At 41.5% G+C, this 23,127-nt stretch overlaps 1 protein-coding gene across 1 annotated transcript; it reads right to left on the bottom strand.

The window, feature by feature from the left end:
* Positions 1-2,342: 2,342 nt before the first annotated feature.
* On the bottom strand, positions 2,343-18,330 carry PABPC1 (poly(A) binding protein cytoplasmic 1). Its single transcript, XM_030303755.1, has 15 exons — positions 17,616-18,330; positions 14,341-14,534; positions 14,020-14,135; positions 11,755-11,894; positions 10,098-10,192; positions 9,646-9,783; positions 9,351-9,446; positions 6,935-7,207; positions 6,632-6,722; positions 5,904-6,014; positions 5,667-5,821; positions 5,078-5,162; positions 4,499-4,629; positions 3,861-3,954; positions 2,343-2,794 (listed from the first exon to the last, which is right to left on the bottom strand). Exons 1-14 carry the CDS (start codon positions 17,806-17,808, stop codon positions 3,862-3,864), a joined length of 1,911 nt encoding a protein of 636 aa, XP_030159615.1. The 5' UTR covers positions 17,809-18,330; the 3' UTR covers positions 2,343-2,794; position 3,861.
* Positions 18,331-23,127: the final 4,797 nt, after the last annotated feature.

Here is a 23,127-nt window from a genome sequence, read left to right as displayed (position 1 = left end):
GCTCCACCCGTTTTGCTTCAACTTGAACCAAACTTCTGATTCACCTCGTTGGATGAGAACTGTTCAATAGGGAGAATGTACTCATTAAACCCAAGTAGCCAGGTCTTCTTCAAAGTCATTGGCTCACAGCAAACAAATAATCTGGGACCATGGTTTTATATCAAAAGACTAAGAAAATTTCAAAGTAGTCTCCACGTCACTCACTTGGGCTCCATCAGTTTGGTGGGAAGGAAGGAGTTACAATCACAGATGATGAACTGTAAAAACAAGATCCATCACTCTAGCTTATTTACCCATGCAAGTCTTAGCATACAATTCGTTACCTCATTCTAGATCACAAACATATAATTCATGGTGAGATGGAGAAAAGGAAAGGATTGCAGGCTAAAAAGTTTTCAAAGAAGCCTAAATTGTACATCGAAGTATCCACAGAAAAATGTCACGTATCAATTTGTCTTAAAATTTCCAAAGCGGCAGCCACACGTCTTAGAAAGCCATACAGCAGTGTCAGCCATCTTCTGCTTCACTTCAAATCCTACATGAAAGTAGGTTCTTTAAAATAGACTATTGTCAATTATGAGCTATACCTCTGTCAGATGCAACTAACCTTCGTTAATTGTGGCAGTTAGGAGGTTCTATAAAGTGTCACTAACAGTGTATTAGCAAATACTGAATCAGTGCTCCTAGGGGAGATAGGCACCTGTAAGCCGGCTGCATTTTCAACAATCAACAGATCCTTGTTATGTGTTCCTGCTTTAAGACCCTTCATTCACTATATAGTTAACCTTGAACTCACAGCGAATGGCTCTGTAACTCATAAAGCTTACCTACCTTCCTGTACTTAAGGACACCAGACAGCACCTCACCACTATGCTTAGGGGCCATTTAAATAGCAAAATCACCAATGGGCACAAAAGTGTCAGTAACCGGGCACTAAATAGACCTCAAAAAGCAGACCTGTTTATGGTATGAAAGTTGACAAAAAGTTAGAAGGCTTATTCAACCTCAGCTGGGAATAGGTTTCTGGTAATTCAAAAAATTTTCATGGCCATGTTGGCAAATGACTGAAAGCACAGGAGTTGATTTTTTGGGCTACAAGTAACCGTTAGTACGTGATATTTGCAAATAAATACCTAACGGAATAACGATCAACTATTATTTTTTCCTAATTCCTACAAGCAGATCAAAAATGTCTACACTTTTGTTGGTTTCTGTCTCCAGTCAGGACATCTGAGACCTTTCAAAAACAGATGGGGATATCTTATCACACAAGAAATTCCAACTACGCAATATACAAAGAAAGCTACGGTCTATGCAAATATCTGCTACTTTAGATTTTGGAATGGGTAAGTGCGGGATTTTTATAGATACAACTTCTAAGGTGTCTCTAAAGTCTGCTCTTTTAAATCTCAAAACTTGACCATTCTGTATTCAAATTTAACAAAGGTATGTATTTCTCTCTTCCTAAACTTTGGGAACAGCTTTCGTGGCAACTCGGAATCTAAATGAACTATCCAGCCTCTTAGAGGTAAGTGTATGGTCAGGCAAAATAGAATAAGGAGAATGCCTACTGGGTGTATGTATTGAAGCCATGGGAGTAGGCAGGGGTTAATGTGTGTATCGAGTTTCAAAAGCAGCTGAGGTGAAAAGCCTTCAAAGCTTCATCATGCAAAAGACACTGTCGTAACCATGGTTTTTATTTGGATTCATTTATTTGCTCCTAAAGAGCTGGTGTTGAGATTCAGATCGTCAGATGTGCAACTTAGAAAGCGACCTTTGGCAGAAGTATGTGTAGAGAATGGAACAGAGATTAAAACTAGACCATTCTCAAAAGTGTATTTAAACTGCCAGGGTCTTTTTTTATGCAGGTTGACCGGGGGTCCTGGCCCCCATCTTCTAAACCCATCCCCCAGAGGTAGAACCCCCAAATACTGATTTTTCCACAAGTACTTTAGGTGACAAGAGTCTAAGGCATGAAGTCACAATCAGCAACTTAACAAAGTTACCCTCACTTTGTCACTGCTGTTGCTGTTTTACACCATATAAACGAGGGTTTAAGCTGATTATCTTTCCAGCTTAGACACCTTACTAGTCATAAACTGGCATCATCTCAAAAAATGTTCGTCATTTAATGACAGACATACGTTGGCTCAAGAATTCACATGGAAATGTAAAAACACATTAGGGATATTCTTCTGGCTCTTTCTCGTAAAACTAGGATACCCTTGAACTTAACAGCACGGGTTAAGAGGTTCACGGAAGAGGTTCGTCTGCCAATCCCAGCTTATCACCTATTTGCGCAAGCCAATTACAAAGAAATAAAATAGCATAACACCACTGTGCACTGTTTAAGGAATTTTTATTAAAGCAAGAATTTTATAATCCAAATTACGTTTCCTTGCTCAGTTATCAATTCTGTTATTTAAAACAGAAGTGACATTCTGAGCTATTCCACAGTAAAGAATTACAAAATTAAAGAAAGGAATGCTTTAAATTTTTGTACTTTGCTGAAAATTCTTTTTCCCAGGGTCTATAAAACATTAATTTGTTTTTATATTTTACTATTTTTTTGTGTTTTTTTTTTTTGTTGTTTTTAAATCAATAAGTAATCTAGGACTAGCATTATGTTTGCTAGACCTGGCATTTGCTCGGTACATAAGGTTCAAAGTTTCCTTTCCTTTTTTTATTTATTTTCTATTTTGCAATGTTTTTTTTCCATAATGTTTAAGTTTTTCGATGTTTAGATATTTTTCTTCGGTGAAGCACGAGTTTCTTTTCGTGGTCCCTGATCAATCTGTGAATGCAGGGAAAAAAAAATTATGATCATCAGACTTGCCAAGCTAGTATTTAATGATTCCAGTTGCTAAAATAAAAGTAAACAATCCTTATAAAGTGATAATAGCTGCTAGTTATTGCGATTATATTCCAGTATGCAAATGTAGCGCTGTGCAAATTTCAAGCACACAGCATGCTAATGGCAAATACCAGCAACAAAAGAAGATAACCAATACTGGTACCTGTCAACAGCAAATTGAAAGCCCATGGCCAACTGCAGTGTGCAGCCTGTTTCTGTAAAGTCTTATTGAAACACAGCTGCAACTATGTTTACATCAGGTCTATGAGCTCTTTCACATTAACACTGTAACAGAGTAACTGCAACAGACAACACGGCCCACAAGGCCTAAAATATTTCCTTTCTGGTCCTTTACAGGAAAACGTCCGCCAATCTCCGGTCTGGGCTACACAGCTACATCACCCTGTTTCTTAAAGTAAAGAAGGGCACTAGTAGAGGCCGGGGGCAACTGTCCTTGCTGCAACTCAAGAAAAGGTGTAAGCTATGAAAAGTCCTCTGCGAGTAAGTACACAGAAAGCCCAGCCCATTCAATCAGTAATTCAAATACACAATGTCTGACAGTGTTTGAAAAAATTCAAGTCAATACCAGGCTACCAAGTAAACTAAAATCTCCTTTAGGGGCGCCTGGGTGGTTCAGTCGGTTGGGCGGCCGACTTCGGCTCAGGTCATGATCTCACGGTCCGTGAGTTCAAGCCCCGCGTCGGGCTCTGTGCTGACGGCTCGGAGCCTGGAGCCTGTTTCAGATTCTGTGTCTCCCTCTCTCTGACCCTCCCCCGTTCATGCTCTGTCTCTCTCTGTCTCAAAAATAAATAAATGTTAAAAAAAAAAAAAATAAAAAATAAAATAAAATAAAATCTCCTTTAGTTTCTATTTCTACTTCTCTTTAAAAAGTCAGCAATAGGTTTGGAATACTGGTAAAAACAAATTTTTGCGACGTTTCAAAACCTACTCGAACTGGTAAGAGATAAGGAAATCAGTATGAAACTCCCCAGGGAGTAATGCTCACTTTAAACAGTTGGAACACCAGTGGCACTGTTAACTGCTTTCTGGGCAGCCTCTTTCGCTTGGTGGGCTTGTAGTACGGCTACAGCTTCATCAACCTAAAGAACAAATTGGCTCTGTGAAGGAGTCACTGGAAGAAGTTCCAATTCACAACATGTAAATGTCCAAAGGCAAACCAAACTCTTCCTCAGAGGAAAGTGGAAGGAACTGCTTTCCAGAACACATTTCAACTGTATCCATATCCTTTGGGGTTACAGTCCACCACCGTCCTGGAATCATGAACCCTCTTGCACTTCTCACGCTCTCCTCACCAAAACTCCCCCAAAGTTGAGAAACATTGGCAAACATGTCTTTCTTCACTAAGAAAACAGCACAGCCAAGAGAGCACGGATGCTGGATGTGAAACCAAGCTCTGCCATGGACTAGCTGTGTGAACAAAGGGCAGAATTTCCAAACTGTTTCCCCATGTACAGTAAAAATGGGGATGACGGAACCACAGGTGGTTATCAGGATTTACATTTGTAATAAAACTTAGAACTGTGCGTGGCTTGTATAAAGCCCTTATTAATGTTCAAGTTTCTATAAAAAGCCCTGGAATACACTGTATAAGAAGCTGCTAGATAAATGATGAATTTAAATTACTTTAGAACGGAGAGACTCTGGAGACTCAAGCATATGAAGAAGTTCTGAATTATCAATCTCCAACAACATGCCGGTGATTTTACCAGCAAGAGTAGGGTGCATGGCTTGAATTAGAGGAAAGAGCCGCTCACCTAGGAACAAAAACATAAATTCCTTTCATCAGAAGAATAAAGCCATCTGCCAATATTAAAACTGGGTTGAAGAACCTTACTTTTGGATATAGCAAATAAATGCTAACCCCAAATCCACCATTTTGATACTGTTATCAAACAGATCAAGCTCTACCCCAAGGCAATTAAGTTGTTAAATGTGTGCTCAGTTTTTTTTCCATTTAGTTCAAATTCCCTGTCCCCAAAATGTCATGGGATCCATGGCAAGTAACACCCTATTATCCTATTCATCAAAAGCAAAACACTTAATTAAAAGCCTGGAAAGCTATCAAGAAGTTTGGTAGACACACCAAGTCAAACCAATCCCACCACCTTCACTGCCATTTTTAGGTGCAAAGCAGGTCTCTGAGTATCTCCCTCCTCTCTTCTAGCCAGTCTTTCTGTCACTAAGTGGGACAAAGGCACTTACCCAACATTTGCTTTTGCTCTTGAGGAGGGGCAGATGCCAACATGGAAGCAGTCAAAGGCTCCTGACCTTGTACATGGACAGCAGGCTAGAAAAACAGGAAAATTCCGAATTTAAAGTACAGAAGTGATGGCACATAAAAACACTGATCACCAGAAAATCCCAAAATGATGAAGACTGCATTCTAAACATGAATAGGAGAGGCTGAGTGAATCAGGATACTTCCTTCTCTACCTGGAATATTCTTTTGAGCTCTGTTTCTATTACACTCAATGACAGTTGACAATTTTTGTCTCAGGGTCGAAAAAAGGGGGTGAGCCAAATCTCACAGACCAATCTTCATTTCGCCTTTTCTCCCTTAGGACTATGCCTAACAAAGCTCTCAAACCACATAAGTGGGTCAGGATAAGGGATGCTGAACGCTTGTCTAACTCCCACAGTATAGGGCAAATAAGACGTTTTTTCACACGGCCAATTAACGGGACACCAATTAACAAGACATTCTGGACACCTCAAGCTCTCATGATCCAGCTGTCATATCTCTTTAACTGCAACCAAGGCCCGTCCTCTCGGGAAGAACTCGAAGACCCACCTGCTGCATGGTAACTTGCGGCTGTGCATTCAGATGCTGCTGCGGATTGCGGACCCCGGCGGCGTACTTATACTGTGGAACGGTGCGGACCGCAGGAGTGGCTGCAGCGGCAGCAGCTGCAGGACGTGGACCCATCGTCTGTGTTGACGTGTTAGCTACAAAATGAACATGCGGGTTTGCACTTTGACCGTGCTTTCAAAGCGGAAATCCATTTTTACAGGAAGTGTTCCGACTTACCAACACGCTGTGTGGACATGACTCGTGGAACCTGTGAAGAAGCTGGTCTCATAGTACTAAATGGTGGTCTAGGAGCGGCTGGGCGGATAGCACCGGGCATATTTTGGAATGCTGCATTTGAAGATACACACGTTAACTGGGAAAAAACTCACCGAAAGCATTAAAAAACTCACGCTTTTTTAGAGTGGAGGTTTGAACAAAAGGATAAAAATGACTAAATAGAACTACCATGTTTTAAAGCTTAGTCTCTCACCTGCCACTTGCCCGGAGAATGAGTCCATAAAAAAATTCATTCGTGTAAGAATAAGTACTTATTACTACCTGAGCATGATACACAAACCTGGTTCCAAGTGCTCCTGCGATGCAGCCCTGGTCCACAGGGCAAGGCTCAAAATGCCAGGACGCTGATCCTCGCACATTGGAACAAGGTCTTTTAAAATTACTGCCTAACCAAATGTGAAATTAAGAGTTGGATCCATTCCCAAACTTGTCATAAAGGAAAATCAAATCAGCACAGAATTTACTGCCTCCGTAAGACAGGAAGGGGGAGGCATTTTAGGATTTTGCTTAAAAAAGCAAGAAACAAAAAACGCTAGGATCCCCAAAATGAACACCCATGACCCTAAATTATAAAAAAAAAGTCAATATACCGTTGAAACAGAACAGCTTATTTGTCTCACACTTTTAGTCCAAACAATTCACAACCATACTTAAAACAAAAGGCTTACGATGAGGTCTGGCACCCTGAGCAGTCCAGCGAGGACTTGGTCTGAGTTGAGCAATCTGGCTAGGAGGGTAGTACGCAGCACGGTTCTGAGTCTGCAGAGAGCAAACACACGCGTCCGGTAAAGAGGCAAGCAAGTGACGCAGCAAGCTCGACACTCTATAATAAACAGTCAGCAAGTCCTTACGCTCTAAGCGTTTTTTTCCAAATGTAATCGTAATTCACATGCCTTTATTTAGGGCAAAGACACTAAACGTGACCAAATATGAAAACCTGCATTAGGTTTTTGTTCTCTTCTGAAACTTACCTGTGGGATAGCTGCCATGAAGTAACCTGAAGGAGGTGCTGGCTGGTAGGGGTTGATTACAGGATTGGGCACAGCTCGGACACTTGCCATTCTCTGCATATACTGGTTAGTGAGGTGAGCCTGGCGCTCTTCTTTGCGCTGAGCTAAAGCTACATACAATGGCTTGGTGGCCACAATTCTACCATTCATTTCTGTAACTGCTTTTGTGGCTTCTTCTGGGGAGGAGAAACATACAAAACCAAACCCTTTGCTGCGACCACCCTCCATCATGACCTATTAGAAGACAAAAAGATTTAAGAGAAAGTTAATTCAAGGACAGAACAGGACGCTAAGAAAAAAGCATTACTAACTTGTCAATTACAGCTACTGACTCAAGTAAACACTGTTAATGCTTTCATTGTTTTCTACAATGTTTCCTTAATACCTAAATATTCAGGGCAAGCTACACGTGGTACACCTCAGCCAAACAAAACAGGAAGTAAAGAGGTGGAGGTAGGACAGCAAATGCGGTAGGATTTCAGATAGTCAATTAAGTATTAGACCTTAAATATTAAGGTTTAAATATCTGAGTAATACATTCGGGGCCTGCTAAATTTAACTCTAGCATCATTAACATTTGACTCAGCAATTCAAGTGGACAACATGCTTTACCATTCTTTGGGTGGGGTGGAGAAGCAGCTGAATCTTAGAAATAGCCACAATTCACAATTTCAAATAAAAATTTCACATTCAAGGCCAAAAGGGCCATAAATATTGGCTAGAAGGAAGCTTCCAAACACTGCAAAGATCATTTAAAGGAGCAACGAGGAGGCGCAAAGAACTCCTCCTTGGCCCAGCAATAAACACGTTCTACAACTACATTGAGCGGTATCGGGTAGCGAAGGAACACAGTCCAAGGATCTCACACGTAAGGGGAATAAAAGCAAAACACCAAGAAACAAACAAAAAAACCGAGCTCATGGCTGCTAGAAGCAGAGAGGTGGGGGTAGAGGAAATGAAACGAAGAGGTTTTAAAAAGTATAAACTCCCAGCTATAAAATAAGGCCTGGGGATGCAATTAATGTACAGCATGGGGGACTATAGTCAATAGTTCTTTGTTACACATTTGAAAGTTCCTGAGAGTAGATCTCAAAAGTTCTCATCACGAGAGGAAAAAGAATTATGTATAGTGACAAATATTAACTAGATTTATTATGACCGTTTCACAACATACACAAACATCGTCATTATGTTGTATACTTAACATATGTCAATTCTACCTAAAACAAGATCCTGAAACCTACCCATGCAATTATGGGAATTTAGTGTGTTAAGGTTAACATTTTAAAATAATGAAAAAATGGACCTTGCGTTATTCAATACATGGTACATTGAGAGAAATGAGAAGAATTAAGTCACAACTCTTAATTCATGTCACACTGAAAAATCAAATTGCCAGATTCTGAACATAAAATGTAAACTATAGGGAAAACAAGATGACAAAAGAACCCAAAGTCCTAAGTGAAAGACTGGAGAGAGTATTTGCACTATAAAACAAAATTGACATAAAATTCTAAGTTTTTGACACTCCTCCTATATCCCAAAATACAGATGCACAGAACTTTACACACAAAGGAATTCTTGGATCACTGACATCAGAAAAAAAAACACCTGGAGCAGAGGTTCTTAAAATCCCGGAATTTAGATTAAAACCACATATTACATATTGCTGTAATTCTTAATTTCTGAGTTCAAGTACATCAATCTTTACTGCTTGGGGGCTTGAAACTGGACTCCCCAGAATGAAGTGTTAATGAATACATATTTCCCCTGTAACAATTATGATTTCCTGATAAATTGCTTTTAAAAAGATATTTAGAGACTGAGAAGGCATGTGTGCAGAGGAAGGGAGAGACAGTCCTAGGCAGGCTCCGTGCTGTCAGTGTGGAGCGTGGTGAGGGGGCTCAACCCCGTGAACCATGAAATCACAACCTGAGCAGAAATCAAGAGTCAGGCGCTTAACCGACTGAGCCACAAAGTTCCCGGTGCCCCTAAACTGCCTTCTTTAACCAGGAAAATAACGAGTTGAACAGAGTATATAGAACTACGTGTATTAATTATGTGAGGATCAATCATGAACTATGGTCAACAAATGTAGCCTTCCCGAGGAAGCATTCAGAACTCACCACCTGCAAAAAATAAACCATCAAGGCTACATCTACTTCAAAGTTGAATATATTTTTGAAGCAATGAGACAGAAACCTGATTTCCAGAAAAATGAAAGCCTGTTTTTTTTGGAAGAAAAAAAACCCCATTTGACTGTTCATTTACAAAGTAAGACAAAAATTCCAGTAGGTGTATTAATGTGAAATTTATACACACATATCCACATGCATGGATTTTCCCTAAATGGTAAAAAAGTATCCCTATGCTTTACCTTTGCACTAGTGATTGTACCAAAAGGAGAAAACTCTTTCCGGAGACGTTCATCATCAATACCATCATCAAGATTTTTCACATAAAGGTTAACACCCTAAAAAAAAGAAAAGAGAACTGAAGGAAAAGAAAAAAGGAAACCACAGTGGTACTGAAGCACACTTCCTAGTATTTTATCCCATGTTTCTTCTCCCTTCCCCCCTCTCAAACCCTCCAGTTACCTGGCAGTAACTGACATGAACGTAAACTAGGTTTGCTCATCCCTGTCTTATTTTGCTTGTCAATTAAAAATGAACCTGGTATCTGGTGATCCTATCTTGCTTCATCTGTTCAAATTTGCGCTTAAGTTCCGTCTGCCGTTCCACTTTTTTCTGAGCTCGACCAACGTAAATTTGTTTTCCATTGAGCTCCTTCCCGTTCATCTCATCCACAGCCTTACAGAAATCACAAAAACTTTAATTACTAACTTGCAACGGAGAAAGAAGTTCTTTAACAATACGGAAAACGTTAGGTTATGAAAGCTAAAGGTGGATCTGTCACAAAAACTAAGTGTTGTTTGGGGAAATATCAGTTCCCAATTTATACCCTCAAAACTAATCAAATACAAGTAACTGAAAACAATACATGTAAAATAGCCACCAGAACGCATGTAAATTTCAGCAGCAGAGCAAGGAAATGTGTCATCTCCCTTCTTACTATAAAATACGGGAAACCCACACTGTCTTTAGTTAGTATATTTGAGTCTTACTTTCTGTGCATCTTCATGCCTTTCGAAGCTTACAAATCCAAAACCTTTGGATTTTCCACTTTCATCAGTCATTACTTTCACACTTAAGGCAGGTCCTAAAAAAAGTTTTTAGATGATTCAAAGGTATTTCACACATTTATACATTTCAAATTTCAACACACAAAAACAAAGCCATGAAAAAAATAAAAATTAAAAAAAAAAAAGTCTCTTCAAAGACCTTTTATTTGTACTAAGAAGCTAAGTACTCTATTCCCTGAAACACTCATTCCTCCTTCCATTTAAGGAGGTTATGTTTTAGGCAATTGTAAATGAGAGAGATTTTATTTTGTTCGAAACAGATTTGCTTTTTTTTTTTTTTTAAGCCAACAATTGGTTTTTCTCAACCCTTGGCCCACTTGACTTTCAACTGGGAGTGGAGGGAATACAGGAACCTTTGGAAAGACAGAAATCACTTGGGAGAAGGTGGCACGTTTTTGATGACACATGGCCCCCGTCCGCCCAAGTGAAAGACACTTAACTGAGGTGGGTGTTATCTCAGCCTGGGAGATGGGGCCAAAAAAAGGTTTAAAATCACATCTGATTACAGAGAATATGGAACAGCTACGGGCACAGGTAGATTGTTTCCTTTAAGGTACCTCTGGTCCTAATGCTGTACTTCCAATCTCTGCTTTGAGAAATAGCCAAGAAAATTATTTGACAAATTTACGTATTGGTGGTCACCTCACATTAATTTGGCATAACTGGTTAATAATATCCAACTTAAGAAACAGCTTCTAATTAAAAAAGACAGATGAAACATACAAAACCATTCACTAAAGAGAATTTAAAGATGCAAGACACAATTTACCTTTGTGCAAAAGGACAAGTTTTTTGCTCAAAGGAGCAGTGGGTTCAATGTGGCATGCTAGATCGGCAATAAAAAATTACATTTCCTAATTCTGTATCATTTGAGGTGCTCAAAAAAAAAAAAAGCCACCTATTTAATAAGTTCAACAAATGATAAGGAAAAGCAAATCACCTGCAAAAGCATTCAATTTAAAGTCCATCCTCTGATCAGTCACACAACTATCTAAAGTGAGGCTGGTTACACTTCGCTGACTTAAAATTTAATGAAGTTAATTTTGAAATGCAAGGAACAAATAGTTTAAGATCCCATGGATTCAGAAGGCCATCCCAAGGAGATATCACGGGAAAATCAGGATCTCTGGCTTTGTCTTTGAATGTCATGGTTTCAAATTGCTCAAACACGAGGCTTTTAAGACTGGCCAAATACACTAAAGCTGGCCAGCTTTCCTGTCCCCTAACTAAGGACTGCATTCTGACCTAAGTTGGCTCTGTCGTGTGCATGCCTCTGATGAGATGGGATCTGTACGTGCATAAATCCAGCACAACTTCTTACTGTAGCATAACCTTTTAAACTCTGTTCCAATTATGCAGTCACACCTTACTGTGCTAATAACAACACTAGTAACCTTTATTTATATATACTACTTTGTAGTATAATGGACTATCAGTAGTTTGATCCACATAATGACAGTTATTTTTAAGTACCATATTAAGTTTCATTTCATTTACTTTAGTATAAAGTATTAGCCAAAACTAATGTTGAGCAATTACTCAGAACTTTGAGTGTAAAAATTTAATTCAGACACATTACCAAACTTGCCAAAGAGATCCTTAAGGCGCTCATCATCCATATCTTCTCCAAAATTCTTGATGTAAACATTGGTGAACTCTTTTGCCCTAGCTCCGAGTTCTGCTTCTCGTTCTTTACGAGACTTAAATCGTCCAACAAATCTAATAAAATATGTAAGGACTATAAAATTAGGTTCTATTTTATTAAGTTCAGATTAATTAAGCCTGATGGTTGATTTTGTAATTGTTACTGATAATTTCAGAATCTCTAATAAAGAGCACACGATAAAACAAGAAGTGCCTTAAGTGAAAAAAAATGGAAGCATAAAAGAACAAACCTCTTAACTACAATAAAAAAGGAAGCATTTTTCTTCATACACACTCCTCTCCCTTCCTTCTAGCTAACCCAGGGTTAAAGAGATCATGCCTAGCAATATAAAGGAGTGGGGGGTAACACATGCACCACACCAAGGAAAAGACCTAAAACCTTTCGTCAATGCTATTTCCAAGTGGCCCCTGCGCATTGTTTGTAATCTCCTAAAATGGAAAATTTATACTTCTGAATTTTGTACTCTTAACACCTAACACCTTCGCAAATTTTCTTTGCAGCATTATCGACTGAATGTTTTAAAATTTTAGTTTTCCCTAAAAGTAGGGCATGTCCTTAAAGAATATTGTAATAGACACCAAAGTAAAAAGCCATCTCCCATTAATACCACCCAGATCATGACTGACTTAGTCCCTAAGTCCTTTTGTTTTAATGGACATACCTGTGACTTTGTTCCTTAACCTTCCCCACCCCACTCATTCGGCAGTGCTTCTCCTTGCTATCAGTTTTACAAACACTCCCAACAGGAGCATAATACTCCACTGCGGACATCACAACTTTCTGCTTTTGTAAATAATGCTGGAACTTAATGAGCCTTTCTGTTATTTTTTAGGATAGATTTGCAGCAATCGCAGTAGTTCAAAAAGCCTATAAGTGACCTTAAGTTTACATACACAAACGGTTTTCCAAAAGGATTACTTCACACTCAAAAGAGCAATAAATTATTGAATCTAGACCCCCACTGATGCTGGACATTCTTCTTCCCACCCCCCCCCCCAAGCATGTGGACAAACTGTAAGATTTTTATCTTCTAATACTAATGATGCTAAATATTTCTCTCATTTAAAGATGTTCTACTTCAAAAATAAATAAAGATGCGCTACTTCTAAGAATCAGCCTTTGTAAATTGTTCATATCGAGTAACTGCTGGTTTCTTAGACTTATATGGGTTCTTTACACCTTACAAAGTCTTTCCTTAATCATGCAGGGACACAACATTCAAATAGGTAACACCATGTGCATCACGTGCATGATCCCTTCATGTACAGACTGACCATACCACTTGACGAGGTGACCACATTTTAAGAGTGATGCAGTTTAAGGTGTTCTAAGAACAACCAGACCCAATATGCATGCTATCACTGCAGTTTACACAGCAACGTGAACTCAGATCATTTACAGTATGGCCTTACAGTTGAATTTGCCTGGATAATTAAACAAAATCGACTGGCGCTGAGGATAAAAAATTTAAGATGTAATTTCTTTGGGCTCACAAAATCTGCAATTTTAACCTGCAGCAAAAATAGTCTCAGAGGTTTTATCAGTGCCATTGTATAAAAAGTTAGCAACTTTTAAAAACAAGTTTATTTTCAGGAATGATTAGTTATGAAGATTTCTGGTTTAATTCCACTTTTAGATGGGTGGGGGGGGGTCACAAGGTTAAAAAAAACAAACCAAAAAGCCCCCCAAAACCCAAACCTTTAAACTTCATCAATAAATTGTAGTAGTAAGGCCAAGTAAAGAGCCAACTTAAGCTCTGAATTTAGACCACTGGGTTTGTATCCCAGCTCATCTGTCAAACCAGCAGGTTAACACAGGCAAATTATTTCAGCCTCAGTTTCCTCAAATGTAAAATGGGTCAATGATCACCTCAGGAATTATGATTAAGTTTCTGTTTGGATTCCTAGTTTTTTCACTATGCACTTATTCTGAAAAAGTTTCTTATCTCAGTATACCTATCTTCATTTTCTTTTTGGCTTGAATGCTGACCAATCACATTAATTCAACGTTATCTGTATGTTACAACAAATCAGAAAAGACAATTACAAAACCTACCAAGATGTGGTTTATTAACTTTCACTCCAGCTCTAGCTCTTTAAGAACACAAATATACTAACTTGTAAGATGAATTGAACTATTAAAAACAGATTTGAGATATGATTAACTATTTATACTTACACTTTGCGATCATTTAGAAGCATCCCATTCATTTTTTCAATAGCTCTTTCAGCTGCTTCCTGTGTCTCAAAATGTACAAATCCATAACCTTTGGAACCATTTTCATCACAAACCACCTAGGGAAAAACGGATACCAATTTTTCATTACTTGCTATTGATGTAGCATTTTTTTCCCCGGTGTTCAGAGAGAACTTGTCAGCCTCCTAGCCTGGGTTATTCGGGAAATAAAGCTACCTATGTAGTATGGTTGCTCTTTTATTTTAAGGAATAAACTACAAGAAGCTAAAACACTGTAAATGTTTACCTGTCAGTTTGGCTTACCTTACATGAAAGGATGTTACCAAAAGCAGAAAATGTATCATACAGTGCTTTATTATCAATGGATTTGTCCAAATTTTTAATGAATATGTTGCCCACTCCACTTTTGCGAAGTGATGGATCACGCTGAGACCACATGATGCGTACTGGCTTGCCCTTTATAACATCAAAATTCATGGTGTCCAAAGCACGCTCCGCTGCAGGAAAGACATGTTCAGAGTGAATATTACTTCGAAACATTTTCAGGCTACGAAAAATTATATAAATCATTGTGGGGGGGGGCAGTGCCTCTACTTCTTTAAACTTCAAGATGGCTGGACCTTACCTCACACTGGTCTAGATTTAAATTATATAAGGCAAAAAAAAGAATTATCAGAAATTTCCCATCTCCCATGTTAATAGATGACCTATCACTAATAAGGTATTTCTGAAACAATTTTTAACTGCCATAATTTAAAATCACCTTTTTGTTCCTAGTCAATATAAAACCACGATACCTCCACATACAATCTACTTAATAAGCAATATAAAAGATATTAGGCAATTGTAAATTATCCAGACTCAACAGTTTTTAGATTTTCAAGCATTTCAATGCCTTCCCTTATTGTCAAAATCAATCTTTTCGTTGCTTACCACAGCCAATATTATATAAAAATTAGTCCATCAAAAAAAAAAAAATTCCTGGATGGGGGGGGTAAAAAAAAATTCCTGGATGGGGGGGGTAGGTGTGATTTCAGGAAATCATGGCCCAACCTCCTATTGCCACATTAAAAAAAAAAAAAAGCTACATCCATTCAGATCCAGATTTGAATCCATCTTTCAAAAACTAATCCGATGTTGGGCATACTTGGCTCTATACTGAATACAGAATTTTTGGAATACCAGGTCTACAATATTCACAATTCACTAACACTTTGACACATAAAACCAATTCTTTCTTTAGTCACCGATTTATTAATCATTTAATCCATTATTCCTAGATAGTGCTAGACTATTTCAAAATCTACCCTATGATCTCAGGGTCTTTGAAGGACTGAATTATGTCCACCTCTACCATGAAGCACTTATCGAGACTTTCCATGGAAAAATGTATTCTAAGTAAAAAAAAAAAAAATTAATCCTAAAAGAAAAAACATAGTCCATCTGAAGTCCTGAAACACCAGTTTCTACAAATTCCATGCCAATGTAACTGTAAAATTATTGAAAGGACAAATTTTCCGGCCACTTCTTTTTATAAATGAAAGCTCCAGTTTCTAGAAGATAGTGACAATCAGCTGTCAGCTCATTATCAATTGACCACACCTACTCAGCTCCCCTAGTTTTTTAGCTGACTTTGCTTGAGCGTCTTTCGAATGAGTCACCTCTTCCTGTTAAATTGGAAACTGGTCACTTTTGGAAGCTATTCTACAAGTTCATCAGTGTTGCAGTAAATAGGAAAAGAAAGAGAAAACCACTGGAATAACTAGAAAGACGGTAATTTGTACTGAAACCAAATAAATGGAAGATGAAAAAATGCTATTTTCTTTTGAGCAGTTACAGTACTGGTCTATGGAATAGACTGAGAATACAGGCAGTGTACTGTAACCATGGTAACCTGAAGTTCAACTTTTCAAATCACAAGAAATTCTAAAAAGTGGGTTTTTTTGTTTTAAAATTGTTAAACTGAGACCAAGTAACAGCCATTTCCAAAACTTACATTTTATGGTCTTTAGGGTTTGTTCAAGTTTTCTCCATGGACTCTAAATTGTGATTACCTGCCCCAAAGTTATTTCCCCTAATTTTTATCTTTCATTCAGTGGCAAACCTTGTCCAGGGTCGGGAAGAATTGTTATGGAGGGGTATTTGGAGCTCCTGCTTACAGAGCCAAAGGGCAGGAAAGCTGCAGTGCAGTTTTACAACTTCTGGCTCTGGGTCACTCCATAATATGCCTACCTCAAATCTCGCTATTACCTTCACTTGGTAAACAGCTGATCATTAAGTAACTTCAGTTCTGAGTGAATAAAATAAAAATTTAAAAGCCAACTCCCTGTAATTTGTATTACTTAACATGTATCCAAGCAGCTTGGGGAAAAAAAACAAATTGGGCCATAGAGTCAACTGAAGCTGACTTTTAGAAGTCAACTTTTAGAAGTCATACATCCAGATATGAAAGAAAATCCTGGTAACTCATCACCACGCCACATTATCTTATCGGTTTGCCAAACTGTTTTTGTGAATGGTTTAACTTCAAAATAAAAATACAAGGTTAGCCACATTTCTCTCCATGAATTTCAATCTTATTCTCATCTGTTATTTTGTGCAATTTCCCATAATGTACGGATATTCTGGACCACTTTAAAACACAAACCTTTACTACCTGAATGCTACTAAGTATAATGGTCCAGTCCACACTACACTTCTAAGTAAACAGTTCACAGCCAAAATTGGTGAATACGTTTTAAGGAAAACCTCTCAAAAGCACAGGAAGAAAAAAACATTCTGAACAAATTACCAGTATTATGAAACTAATTTGGATAAAACATTCAAAATGACCCACACTGCTTGAGCAAACAGTTGATTTCAAAAGGGCCATACTCCGCAACCTCTGCTTCTACCATTCTGCTGTTCGTATTAGAGTGAGAAATGCTTGAACTCGGGGAAACCCCCAAACGCGTGTCTCATCTGGTAATTTACATCTCTAGAGCCACCGGTCACTGACAAGTGATTAAGAACGGATTCAGAAACCCAAGGACCACCACATCACCAAATTAACTTTATTCTAAGGCCCTGTGGCTCCCCCAGGCGATTGGGCCAGTAGCAGAAACAGGCCTCGGGCCTGTGAGGTTACAGGGTTCAACACGTGGTATTTTCGAGCACCGAATCGCACTTCCTGCGGGTCCTGGGGCGCCGGCAAGAGCCCGGGTGGTGGGAGCGCCTTCACCTATTACCGGAGAAGGGGACTCGACTCCCGACGCCCCAGAATCCCGCAGCTACTGGCGGGAGCGCGGTGGAAGAACCCAATCTCACCCAACCTCCCGGCGCGTCATCACCCTAAAGTTTGAGAGCGGCTGAGGCCGAGAAAATGGTCGCAAAGGAGGAAGTGGCCAGGCGTGCGGCTGCCGGCAGCGAGGGTCCCCGCGGGCACCGGGAGCGGGGGTCCCGGCGCCCGAGCCTCTCCCCGCCGGCCGTGGGGGGCTGACATGCCCTCCCGCCCCCCTCCCCCGGGCCCGTCGGCCTAGCCAGCCCGCCGCCGCCTGCGCCTCATGGCCGCCCGCCCGCCCGCCGGGCCCGGCTCTCACCGTCCGCCGGCTGCTGGAAGTTCACATACGCGTAGCCCAAGGAGCGGCGGGTGATCATGTCCCTGCAGACCCGGATGGAGAGGATGGGCCCGGCCGGGCTGAACTTCTCGTAGAGCATCGCCTCGGTCACGTCGGGGTGTAGGTCCCCCACGTAGAGCGAGGCCATGGGGTAGCTGGGGGCGCTGGGGTTCATCTCGGCACGGCTGCCCGCAGGGCCACAGGCCGCGACCTTTCCGTGAGAGGAGGAGAGCGAGTGCTGGGGCCGGGGGCCGGAGCCGGGGGGAGGGGAGCGGGGGCAAGCGCAGAGGGACAAAAATCAACCGGAATCGAAAACTACTCAACGGCCGCAGAACGGGGTCGATCGGCTGCCGCTGGCTGCTGGCTGCTGGCTGCCGGCTGAGGAGCGAGGGTGGCGGTGTCGGGTCCAGGCAGCGGGAAGGCCTCGGTCTCTTGGTTCCTTCTTGGAGCTGCTGCGGGGCCGCGGGCGGGCGGGTCGGTCTCGGCTGCTTCACCGGGTTATTTTATAAAAGAGGAAGAAAAAAAAATAAAAGTCTCCGGCGGGGGAGACGCGGATTTTTTGTTAATTTTTTTTGGGTTTTTTAAAAGATTTTTTTAGATTTTTTTTGGGTTTTTTTAATAATAAATGTGTGTTCCGAGCCCGGAGCACACACTCCGCACTCTCAGCACTAACCGCCGGGGAGAAGGGGAAGCACCGCCTCCTGCACCCTCTACTTATACCCCCCGCCGCACTCGCCCCGCCCCCGCGCGTCTGACGCCAGGGCCCTACGCGAGCGTCAGCGCCGGAGGAGGAGGAGAAAAGGAGGCGAGGGGGAGGAGGGAAAAGAAAACAGGAGGTGGAAAGAGCAGAGAGGAAGGGAGAGGTGGCGGCGGCGGCTGCTGCGGGTGTGGGGGTGGGGCTGGGGCGGAGGGGCGGGGCTTCTGCGCACGCGCCGCGGCCGAGGGGCGGGGCCTGTGCTGCGTAGGGTTCGCGGGGGAGGGGAGGGCTGGCTCGCGAGCGGCTCTCAGAGGAGTCGGGTTGGGACGGCCTCTCTTTCCACACACCCCGCCCCCACCTCCACCCCGGAGAAGCGTTAACCCGTCACTGCGGCGGTGGGCGGTGCGCGGGGCTTCCGGGTTCCTAGGCGCTAACCACCCCCCACGTGCACGGCCGTCAGGGCCTTTCCCGCCGTGGCCCGCCCTGTTCCGCTCGCCCCCGCCACGGAGGGACGCCGGGCGCAGGTGGGCCGGCGTGGTCCCTTCCAGACCCAGTTTCTGAAACGTGCGTGAGAGGAGCCGGGGCTGGCTCCCCTTTCTCCTACCCGGACCGCACTACGAGTCCCAGCGGGCAGCGCCGCCACGCGCGTCGGCCGCGGAAGCGGTGCCTGCTGGGAGCTGGAGTCCCCAACGGCCGAGGCGCTCGCTGACTCCAACTGGCCGCGGGTCCTGGCCGCTCGCTCGGGGACCCCCAACCGTCCTGGCGCTGGATCCCGGTCGCCGCCCCGCGGTGCTTCCAGTAGAGGCGGGGGGGGGGGGGGGGGGGGGGGTCTTTGGGCTTCTCGTCCCCTGGTTTCCGAGTCCTGGACTCACCTCGGTCTCCACCGGACGCTGCCGTTAGTCAAAGTGGCTTTAATCTGGGAAAACTGTTTCGGTGTCTTTGTCCGCTTCCCTTTTTAAAGAATCGTGATCACTATTAACTTGAGTTGCTGGGTTGGAGTCATTGATGCGTGCTATTTCTAGTTGAAATTTCTTTGGGGTAGAATACAGGACTCAAGAAAAATTAATGTCTTTCCGTAAAGTAGGAGTCTCACATTCGTACATAGCACAGACCCTCAAGCAGGCAACATTAGGAATAGTTTCAACGCAGTATTGCAAATGTTTAAAACAATTTTATACATTAGTTTTGGATTTTAATAGAAATGCCGAATTTAATAAATTGATGGCCATAAAAAAATACCAGTTTATAGGAATGACATTAGGTCAACATTCAAATTCCCACTTTAAAGTAGTAACGTACTTTACAGTTTTTAAAGCACTTGCATAAACATCCTATCATTTGTTCCCTACAGCAATCTTGTGTGGGTGGTGGAGCACGTAGTAATAATTTTATTTTACTGTTAAGGGAACAATCTCAAGTTAAATGATTGCCCAATTTATTCTTTAATTCAATAAACTCTAATGCATGCCAGATACATTGCCAGGTGTGGACTGGGTGCTTTATTTTCATTCAATTAAAATTTAAACCAGCAGAATCCCACGAGTGGTATTTTGCCCCTATCTTGGTAGGAAGATCATATTTTCGAAAAACACGCTGCCTCATGTATGCCTTATTAGGCAAAAGAGCAAAACTTTGGATTGTGCATTAGGGAGACACATCTATTACCATTCAATCTATTAGAACTCTGGTTAAATCAATCCATCAATATATTTATTGAACGCCTACTGAGTGGAGAGTACTGTATCTGTAAATAAGGAAGATACATGACAGATAAAGACAAATTCCTGTCCTCAAGAAGCTTATGAAGAGCTCTCCAGTAATTGTAAATATCAGTGTTAAAATCAGTACAATAAACATCCAATCCCAGCATTTTGTCTGCCTGTGACAATTCTCTATTAGATTCTAAATTTGTTTTTTTTAAATGAGAGTGGAAATTCCATTATTGTGCTTTGAAAGAAAACATAACTTCATTTTAATATTTCTATTAAATTACAGATAATAGAAGACAGGGATAAAAGAAGAGGTGTACCCAAAGGAGGGTGAAGGGAGGTCACCTCCAAAAACTTGGAAATTGGTCTACAGCAAGAATTAAAACTACCCAAAACCATATACAATTATTAAGATTATCTGGGGGCTTTTACATATATTTCTGGTAAAGGAAGATGAGGGTACAGCTTGGTGGACCTCAACTAAAAGATGACTGTAAATAACAAGGATGAAAAAAAAGGTCTGCTTAGAATCTAGAAAATTTTTTCAGAGAGCAAGAGTTTGACAAGAGTGAAGTTTGTACTTCAGTCATTGGAAAGAGCTCACTCTCAGGTTTCACTAGAACCTGGATTAAATCTCAAAAGATGGGCCCTTGGGTGGCTAAATTGGTTAAGTGGGTAAGCGTCCGACTCTTGGTTTTGGCTCAGGTCATGATCTTGTGGTTTGTGAGAGTGAGCCCCGTCATGGGCTCTGCACTGATAGTGTGGAACCTGCTTGGGATTCTCTCTCCCCCCTTCACTCTGCTCCTCCCTCTCCGCTCCTCGCATGCGCTGTCTCTTAAATAACTCTCAAAAGACTTCTCTGTTACAAAGCCATTTTGAATAAGCAACTTACTAATTGATAAGTCCAATTAACAGTTGAGCCTCCAGGGCACCTTGACACAGGAAATGGATGCCCTACATGGTAGACAAAAGTATTGTAATCACTGGAAAAATATATCAATTCTTTGTGGATTAATAAGCACTTTGGGAAGGAAGCTGGTCAATCAGGACTTCTGTGCAGCTGTCGTTCTTGACAACCAGTGGATGTCGTCCTATTTTAGGGAGGTAGAGTTGAGTGTTTGCAAGGGAGATTACAAGCAAAGTCCACCCCTGACGGGAGGGAACGACTAGAATCGAGAGAGGGAGTCAGATCCTACTTCAAGAGGAAACAGGAGTGGGATCTGGAATTGGAACCAAGAACCTGTTCCATTGATCCACCGATCACCTATTTCTCTTTATTTCCAACGAGCTCCTCTCTCTCAGATTAGAAACCCGTCTTTCTGATCAAAAAATCAAACTAGGGGCACCTGGGTGGCTCAGTTGGTGAGCATCCGACCTCGGCTCAGGTCATGATCTCGTGGTCTGTGAGTTCGAGCCCCCCGCGTCAGGCTGTGTGCTGACAGCTCTGAGCCTGGAGCCTGCTTCACATTCTGTGTCTCCCTCTCTCTCTGCCCCTCCCCCACTCATGCTCCATCTCTCTCTCTCTCTCTCTCTCTCTCTCAAACATAAAAAAATTTTTTTAATCAAACTTTCCCTTAATGACATATTCCTCTCTAAGAAGGCAAGCTTCCTATTTCCATGTCTTGTTTCTCCTTAATTCGTCAACCAACTATGATATGTCTCTCACCTCCATGTCCACACTCACTCAATCTGCCCTGCCAATGATCCCTCCTCTCTTTGGCAAATCCAGTGGATTCTCCTGAGGTCCATTTGCTCGACATTTGTAGGATCTGACCCTGTTTCGCTCCTTCTCTTTTTTGAAACCTACTCTCTTGGCTTCTGAGCTACAACTCTCCTGGTTCTGTCCCGCTCTCAGACTATCCCTCATCTCATCACCCTTCCCTGACCACGAGATTGGGCTGGGTACCCTTCCTTTGGGCTTTAGCCTGACCACCTCTCTGCCACTACATTTACCCTGTTATGTTAAGAGAGTCTATTTATGAGCTATCTCCCCAGATAGTGGTAAACTCCAAAATAAGTTGTAAGGTCTAAAAGACAGCCAATGTCCTACTTATCTAGATTCCTACCAGGGAGCGTGAAGTCAGGCACGTTGGAGGTGACTTTTTTTTTGTATCCTAACTTCAGGGACAAGGCCAGATGGAGCACATAGGGGTGAATAGGGAGATCTCAACCGGAAGTCCACATGGGATGGGCACTTAGGGCTTGTTCAACTCCAGATCTTTTGGCCTGCTGTACCACTTTCAAACGCCATAGGCTACTGAAGGGAGTATTTCCTAACATACTGGCTGGGCTTAAAGGTAGTAGACTTTGAGTATCCAGAGTCAAGCAAGCAGGGACAATGACTGCTGGGGGAAAGAACTTTCTGGACCCCCAAAGCTGAGGACATTATACAGTATGACTGACTTTTCACGGTACGATCACTTCTGTTAGAGGAAGTCAAGGCTACGAATAAAAGGCAGAAAACAGAATATTTGTCAATTCCCTTCGACTTTTTGATTCACTACTCTTTTTTCTCTCCCGTCATTTCTTTTTGGTCTTAAAAAAATGTGCTATGTTTATCTGGCTTGCCTGTGTATATCTAATTTTAGATTGCAAGCTGTGGGGCAGAATAATGTCTTTATATGTGCAGCATCTCACTGTGGATGCCTGAGAATGTCTAATGACATCAACATCATTCAATTAACCTATAAAAATAAAATAAAATGTAAAGTACTCCAGAGAACTTGTTCACTGGAACTTCACCAGAGATTTATAAATGATTTTCAGCCATATCCAGATATACTCAGAATATATCTAGAATAATTTATAGTATTTCATGTAACATATGACAAAAGTTGACTGACCTTATAAGACCTTTAGGCATTACCGTGAGATTTCGTTGAGATGAAGAATAATGAAATATAGCAGCCCTCTCCCACCTGAAGAGAGAAACTTTCTGTAGATCCTTGAAATAGAACAATATTAAATAATGTCCATAACAATACCCAAGTATAGAATGTTTAAGAAGATTAGCTATCTGCTTCCTTGGTTTGCTCGGTTGGTGAGGAACACAACACCTACTCAAATTTGTAAATGGTCATGCCCATGG

This window comes from Lynx canadensis, chromosome F2 (genome assembly GCF_007474595.2).
Source record: "Lynx canadensis isolate LIC74 chromosome F2, mLynCan4.pri.v2, whole genome shotgun sequence".
NCBI classification, from domain to species: domain Eukaryota; kingdom Metazoa; phylum Chordata; class Mammalia; order Carnivora; family Felidae; genus Lynx; species Lynx canadensis.
Note: the sequence above shows the minus strand (reverse complement) of the source record. Positions and strands in the feature narration are given on the sequence as shown.